This window comes from Carlito syrichta, unplaced genomic scaffold (genome assembly GCF_000164805.1).
Source record: "Carlito syrichta isolate Samal-C Ts95f unplaced genomic scaffold, Tarsius_syrichta-2.0.1 Scaffold306507, whole genome shotgun sequence".
Taxonomy (NCBI): domain Eukaryota; kingdom Metazoa; phylum Chordata; class Mammalia; order Primates; family Tarsiidae; genus Carlito; species Carlito syrichta.
In genome coordinates, this window is record NW_007250603.1 from 492,471 (window position 1) to 500,685 (window position 8,215).

The following is an 8,215-nucleotide window of genomic DNA, read 5'->3' on the forward strand; positions in this document are numbered from 1 at the left end:
GTCGAGGCTGCGGTGGCCGGGAGCGGCCACTGCACTCCGGTCTGGGCGACCGAGTGAGACTCCAACTCAGAAAAAAGAGCTTAGTAAAGTGAGAAGGAATCCTCCTGACTAAGCTTATATAAAATATCCCCCATATCTTCCCGAGTCGCTGGTGTGGGCCTTGGGCCGGCAGGTTCTGGCAACTCCCAGGCACTTCTGGGGCACCGGGGATGGCGAACGCTGCAGTGAGGAGTTGCCACCCCTCCCACCCCCTCTCTGCACCCTACTCCTGCGCTCAGTCCTACCTCCAGGAGCCGGCAGGCCGCCTGCTGCTGCTCCTGCTGGTCCAGGACACGGGCGCACACCAGGGCCACGTCTGCGTTGTCCAGGAAGTACAAGCGGAGCTGGCTGTCCAGAATGGCCGCAACCAAAGGCTGCACCTCAGCCAAGTCATCCTGGAGGTCCCGGCACAGCCTGCCTGTGAGGGTCACCAGCTCCTTCGGGGGTGGGCAGCTGTCCCCATGCTCTCTTAGCAGAGTCATGAAGCTCTGCATCCCACGTCAGGTCGGGGTCGCTCTGCCAACACAGAGAACAGTCAGTACTGATCACATCCTTTCTGTCCATTCATCCTCCAGCCACTCCCTGAAGCAGTTAGACCATGGCCGTCGAGCGGTGGACGCATTCGAGGTAGGAGCAGTGAGAGGTCACACATCCTGAGAAAGGTCAGGCCACATCACACACCCTCTAGGACACACAACGTCGAATCCCCCCAAGTAGCTGAGTCCTTCATGAACTTGATTGTGCTCGAAGCCCCGAGCCGGGTGCCGTGTTCAACAGCTCGCCTCTTGTCTCGAACCTTCCATCTGACTCCCTGGGGCCCTGTCCACAGACCCCCGCCCGGTTTTCTCGTCTTGCCCTTGCCTTTCCCTTCCTCCAGGCTCAGACACAAGTTGTAATGTTTCACCTCACTCTTCCCCTGGGCAGGGACCTTGTGGTGGGGTTCACCAGAGGTTCCCACCGTCTGCCAGCTGGATGCCACGGCCTTCCATTCAACCCCACGTCCACACACTCATTTTGAACAGCCAGAGAGCCTGCGTTGGCCAATACTTCATTGAGGGAGGGGGTTCTGCTGGGTTTCCAGACTGCAACAGTCCCCCCCCACCCATGGTCCAGCACCCCCCTACCTTTCAGGGCGCACGGCTGCCTGTGGAGGTTGAGACTGTCCTGGGGCCCCGGGTCCGGGCAGCTCGACTCTCAGCTCTGCAGGCCCCACTCGGCCCCGCCCAGCTCTCCGAGCCAGCTGACCCTTGGGGCGAGGCGAGGAGGCGCCAAGGGGCAGCGCGGAAGGCACTGGCGCTACAAAGTATCCAGGTGGCGGCCAATCCTGGCGAGGCCCCATCCGACGACCCCACCTCCGGGAGGTTTAGGGGGAGTGCGGGGGATTCCGTAGGGTCCGGGGGACCTCGGAGTCCGTGGAGTCCGTGATGTCCGGGAGGACCCAGGGGCCCTGGGGGTCCGAGGGTGCCGCGGGATCGGACGCCAAGGAGTGGGCTGGGCGGGCTCGGGGGAGGGGCGCAGTGACCCCCGCTCGGCAGCCGTGACCCGTGACTGACCCCACTCCGCCCGCCCTGGTGTAGGCGGAGCCAAAGTCCTGCGGGGGTTGCAGCCCCAGGGGCGGACCCCTCATTCCTGGGCCCGGGGGAGTGCTGCTGGTTTGAGCAGAGTTCAGAGGTCAGTCTCTCGCGGGGGCCCGACCCGGCCGGGCCCGGCCTCTGGGGGAGAGCTTAGAGCCCCCCGGCTTCAGGCTGACCTCGTCTGTAGGATCCCGGGCCTGCAGGTTCTGGGCACAATGGGGAGGCCCTGGGGAGCTGGGGGAGGGTCTTGGCTGACCTGGTCAAAGACGGTTCGGAAATTGCTGCAGCCTCTCCCCTTGAGTTCACCGTTTTGTAAGGTATTTTATGCAGTAAGCTTGGAAGGTGCTCTGGAAATGTCAGACCAAGAAGACTTTGGGTTCGTTTTGAAAGGTGGTCCTGGTCTAAGTAGAAGGAAGAAAATGTTCACGGACATCACAGCATATGCATATACCTATGCAGAAGACTTGGGCAGAAAGATAAATAGTATGTGTTACAGTGAAAATTTGGAAACAATCGAAAAATCTGGTGGAAGATTCACTAAATAAACCTCAGTTCAGACAGAGGATGGGCTCCTGGAAGGATAATTGTTCTAGGGAAAAATGCTTACAACCTGACTTATGATCACGGTACATTGTCCGACAAAAATGGTGTGTTATAAGATGGCGAGGAATATGAGCCTGTTTGGAAAGTATGTCAGTATGCCATATTGTTAAACCCTGGTTGGCCTTGGGTGATAGAATTATTATTTTTTAGTATTTCTTCTCCGATGCTTTAGTTTTCTTCTTTGTGCTTATGCACATTTTCTAATTTTTATGAAATAATTGTCTGGACTTCTATTTTTAACTTTCTTTTCAAGAAAGAGAAAACAGGACAACAGGGTTGGCCAGAAGCACTGAGCGACCCAGTATTCTGAGGTCTGAGCCACTCTGATGTGGGTGGAAAACAGACTAGATGGCGTGTTCTTACGACAGGAGAATACGACAGGACCCTATTCTTAATTGCTCTTTACACACTAAGCATCAGCGAATTTAAAAGCTCACTGGGACCTAAAGTGTCCAAGTACCTATATTATTAAATTTAAATAATTTCCACACATTTTTAATTTTTATGGATTTTTATTTTTTTAGAGATGAGGTATTTCTATGTTGCCCAGGCTGTTCTCTGACTCCTCAAGGGATCCTCCTGCCTCAGCCTCCCAAGTAGCTGAGACTATAGGTATGTGCCACAGCACTGAGCTGAATTCAACAAATTTTATTTCCCTAATTTGTTGTTTTAAAATCAGTTGCTTTAAAAAAAAATAAAATAAAAAATAAAATCAGTTACTTTTTGTTGTTGTTGCCATTTGCTGAACAATCAATATGTCCCAAGTAAGAAGCTACTGACTACAAACATTGTCCTCTGAGCCTCCTAATCTGCCTCAGAGTGAATTTTTTTTTCTTGAGTCAGAGTCTCACTCTGTCACCCAGGCTAGAGTGCAGTGGCATGCTCACGGCCACCCCAGCGTCCTCCTGCTGGGCTCAGGCGATCCTTCCACCTCAGCCTTCCAAGGAGTTGGAACTACAGGTGCACACTACCATACCTGGCTAATTTTTTGATATATTTTAGAGACAAAGGCTCACCAAGTTGCCCGGGCTTGTCTCAAACCCCTGAGCTCAGGCAATCCTCTCATCTTGGCCTCCCAAAGTGCTGGGATTACAGTCTTCAGCCATCAGAGTGAATTTTAAAACATTTTCTAGAGGCTGTCTGCCAGTAGCTGGCCTCCCTTAATGGTTATACTTGAAAGTCTACATTCTCTCTTTTTTTTTTCTTTGAGTTGGAGTCTTACTCCATCGCCCAGGCTGGAGTGCAGTGGCATGCTCATGGCCACCCACCCCAGCGTCCACCTGCTGGGCTCTGGTGATCCTTCCACCTCAGCCTTGCAAGGAGCCGGAACTACAGGCGTGTGCTACCATGCCTGGCTAATTTTTGATTTATTGTAGAAACAAGGTCTCACCAAGTTGCCCAGGCTGGTCTCGAACCCACAAGCTTAGGCCATACACTGGCCTCGGCCTCTCAAAGTGTTGGGATTATAGGCTGAGTCACTGAGCCCGGCCTCTATTTTCTTTTGTTATGGAACACTTCGCGATTTGCATGTCATCCTTGTGCAGAGGCCATGCTATCTTCTCTATCATTTCAGTTTTAGTATATATGCTGCAGAAGTGAGCACAAAAGTCTATATTCTTGATTGGTCCACATATGGTAGTGTTTACAACGAATTATCCCAGCTAGTTACAGATTCCTTTTGTATTCCACTGTTTACTTGGTTAGAAAAAAAAGATCTACAGTCTTAACTTAAGCACTTTGGCATTTAAATTACAAGTATTATCAGAACAAATCCTTTATAAGCTTTGCTTTTTTTTTGAGTGATGGTCTCACTGTGTCATCCAGGTTGGAATGCAGTGGTATAATCATGGCTCACTGCAACTTAGAACTCCTGGGCTCATGTAGTCCTTCCACCTTGGCCTCCCAAAATAATACAGACATGAGCTGTGCCTGGCTATAAGCTTTACCTTTAATGGAAGCTTGATCTTCCAACAAGAGTTAGTGCCAAAATGTAAGTAACCGATGCCTATTTGTAAATACAGGTTGTCTCCCCTTTTTCTCCATGCTCTCTAATGCGAAATACAGTCATTAACACGTAATGCATCTTATGGCATACTTTCCAACTATTTCTAGACTTTCTATTTCCTCCTGGACCCAGGCTACCTGGGATAGACTCCCAGTTCAGTTAATAGCTATCTGATCTTGTGCAGGTTTGACCCTCTCTCCCATTTGCTAAAATGAGGATAATAATAGGACCTCTTCCTTCGGGTTTGAGATAAGTCAGTACTCAATCAGTGCTATCTTCATCATTATCATAATTTTGTTTCCTGTACACATAGTTTGTTTTTAATACATTCTTAATCTAGTAAGTTCCCCCCCATTGCATTTCTTTTTCAGAAATTTCCTGCCAATTTTTGTATTCTATTTTCCTCATCAAAATTAGCTGAAAACTTTTTTTTTCCTCTAGATCCACGGAAAGCTGGAAGACCTTTTAGCTCAGCCTCCTAAGAACCTCTGCTTCACCCTGAACTCCTTTCTTCTAGCCAAGAAATGACCTTTATCACTGGGGGCTGCCCTGAGGGCATCCTGCCCCATCTGCCCTGCCCCATGGCCCTGGAGTAAGTAGTTCTCAGGAGATTTGTCAAATATCTTTCTGCATATTAGAAGTTCATAGCTGTTGGGGATCAGTCCTCTGGGCCTCTCCCATGGGAACACAAAATAACCGAGAGCCAGTCTTCTGGGAAACATGCTGGCAGGAGAAGAGGCGGGGTGCCTGACATCCTGGGTAAAATTTCGTGAAGGACAGAAGGAACATAGAACTTGAGTGTTTTGTCAGTCCTTCCTTTTTTCTGGGAGGCAAACAGAGTCCTTAGAAGGCAGAGAACAGGAAGACAGGATCATCAATGCACAGCACTCCCCTCCCACAGCAGACTTATCTAGAGAGGATTAAGAATGATCCCTACACTTCTACACTGTTGGTGGGAGTGCAAACTAGTACATCCTCTGTGGAAAACAGTATGGCGATTCCTAAAAGCTCTAATTATTGACCTCCCATATGACCCCACAATCCCCCTACTGGGAATATACCCTGAAGAACTCAAGTCACTCTATAAAAAAGATACCTGCACATGTATGTTAATCGCAGCACTGTTCACAATAGCAACCATGCTGTCTATCAAAAGAGAACTGGATTTAAAAAATGTGGTACATATACACGATGGAATACTACGCAGCCATCAAAAAGAAAAAAATCATGAATTTCGCAGCAACGTGGATGGAACTAGAGTCTATAATACTGAGTGACCTCTCAGAGAAACTAAGATCTTGGTATCACATGTTCTCCCTCATATAGTGGACCTTGATCATCCAATGTATTACCATAAGAAAATGACTGACAGTGGGGGAAAACTATGGGGGGGGAGGGGAAGGGAGATGGGATTAATGGTAGCAAATATCTGTCTGGGGATGAGGAGACACCGCGTATCAACAAGGGTGCCTGAATGAAGCATATTTGTATACCTAACCCTTAACCGTACCCCACAATATCATCATAAAAAATATAGATAAAAAAAGAATGATCCCTTTTTTTTTGCTGTAACAAAAGCAATTCAGACGGACAGCCCTGCTCAGAGGATCAAAAGCTGTTCTTTCACAAGCTCCTATGAGGCTGACTGTACCTCTAACTGAAGGAGACATTTCTGTGGGACAAAGTCTGGCAGTACCCTTCTCTGGGTCATGGTCCAGACCTCCCCCAGGACAGGCCTTCTTCTTCTAGGCGCACCCTTAAGGACAATGACCCAGCAGGTGGTGGTCCCAACTTCCTGGAGTCTGCATCTGTAAGCCGTAGGCCATGTGCCCCAGGTAATTTTTCTCCCAAATAAGACTGGGACTAGGTTGAAGCAAGTGAGGCGTCAAAAAATTCGGTAATAAAGATAAATAATGTTTTTTTTTGTTTGTTTTGTTTTTTCATTAATCAGTATTTTTTATTATGGTTTTGTGGGGTACAGTTAAGGGTTAGGTGTACAATGATGTTTCATTCAGGCACCCTGTAGATAAGAAGTGTTTTCCCATCCCCCGACAGATGATAAATAATGTTTTAATGCAATTTTGTTTAAAAATCAAAACATAGACTGGGCCCGGTGGCTCAACCTGTAATCCCAGCACTTTGGGAGACCAAGGCGAGTGGATTGCCTAAGTCCATGAGTTTGAGACCAGCTCGGACAACTCGGTGAGACCTCGTCTCTGCAATAAATAAAAAGAAATTTAGCCAGGCGTGGTAGCGCACGCCTGTGGTTTCAGCTTCTTGGAAGGCTGAGGCGCAAGGATTGCTGGAGCCCAGCAGGTCCACACTGGGGTTGGCGTGAGTGTGCCACTGCACTCCAGTCTGGGTGACAGAGTGAGACTCCAACTCAGAAAAAAAAAAAAAGAATCAAAACATATACCAAGGAGTCCATAATGAACAGTATATCAAAATGTTAAATGAGACAGAACAAATATGATTGGCTTTTCCTTTTGCCTGAGGCTCTTCACAAGCGACGATCTCTTCTTCCCTCTGGTTGTAAGTCAGCTGCAGGGTGGGGGGAATGGGGATGTAGAGCACAAGTACTATTTGTTGAGAGTATGTGGCAAGCAGCATGCTCAGGTCACCTCATGCTCACCATGACTCGGTGAGGTGGATGTTCTGCTGTCCTTTCAAAGTGGCAGAAATGCCCATCTGAGAGTTGAAGTTACTGATCTAGAGTCATTGAGCTGGTAAAGGTGGATTTGAGTTCCAACCCATGCCCATTTGGCTCTGTATTCATCTGTTTTCTGTTGCTTATAATAGAATACCTGCAAGTAGATGATTTATAAGAAACAAAATTTCTTACAGTTTTGGTAACTGAAAAGTCCAAGGGTGAGGGGCTGTGCCTGGTGAGGGTCTTCTTATTGGTGGGTGCTCTCTGCAGGGTCCCAAGACAGACCAGGGCATCACATGAGGAAGGGACTGAATGTGGCATTGTGCTAGCTCAGGTCCCTCTTCCTCTTCTTATAAAGCCACCAGTCCCTCTCCATAACCCATTCATTTATTCACCCGTAATTCTATTAATCCATGAATAGATCAATCCATTCGTGACAGCAGAGTCCTCATTCAATCACCTCTTAAAAGTCATGCTTCTCAACATTGCCACATTGGGAATTAAGTTTCAGCATGAGTTTTGGAGGGGAAATTCAAACCATAGACTCCAAAGTGTGTGCCTTTTTCCACATGACCCAGTGCCTCTGAGACACAGGCTTCCTGCCACAAGGCATGCCTCCCAGAAGGCAGAGGGCTTTGGTGTCTGCTGCGTTCTCATGTTATCCAGCAGCATGCTGAGTTGGAGCTGGGGAAAGAAGGAAGGAAGTCTCAAGGTAATCTACATTCTATCATCCTTCTGCCAACTTTTCTGATGCTTCTGTGTTCTAGAACCATACTAGGCACTGACAGAGATGAATGATAGTCCCTGCTTTTGAGGAATCAATCCTCTTACATCTTATCCTGCCTACCCCATGTAGGTTAGGAAAAATTTGATTTATTTATGCATTTCTGTTGTTAAGAGGATGATTGAATGATCAGTAAAATATATTTAATCAGATCATTTTAAATTAGCATAACATTACATGTGGAAAGTTGACTGGAAATAATAAGCCCAAGAAAATAAAAGTACATTGTGAAAAATCTGAATGATAAAGATTTAGATTCTTTTTTTGAGTCTGAGTCTCACTCTGTCGCCTTCCAAGTTGCCAGAATCACAGGTGCGTGCTACCATGCCCAACTAATTTTTGATTTATTGTAGAGATGAGGTCTCATCAAGTTGCCTGGGCTGATCTTGAACCTGCGGGCTCAGACAATCCACTTGCCTTGGCCTCCCAGATTGCTGAGATTACAGGGTGAGCCACTGAGCCTTGCCAAGATTTAGATTCTGTGTATTTTTTTTTTCTATTGGAGTAGAACTTCACATACAATAAAGTGGACACATCTTAAAGTGTATACCTCTGATTTT

The 8,215-nt window shown here is 47.5% G+C and overlaps 1 protein-coding gene across 1 annotated transcript in view; it reads right to left on the bottom strand.

The window, feature by feature from the left end:
* ANHX (anomalous homeobox) overlaps positions 1–555 on the bottom strand; it is a 20,062-nt gene extending 19,507 nt beyond the window's left edge. The window contains exon 1 of the mRNA XM_008063051.1: positions 285–555. Within this exon, the coding sequence (XP_008061242.1) occupies positions 285–533 (249 nt within the window). The 5' untranslated portion in view covers positions 534–555. The remainder of the gene's footprint in view (positions 1–284) is intronic.
* Positions 556–8,215: the final 7,660 nt, after the last annotated feature.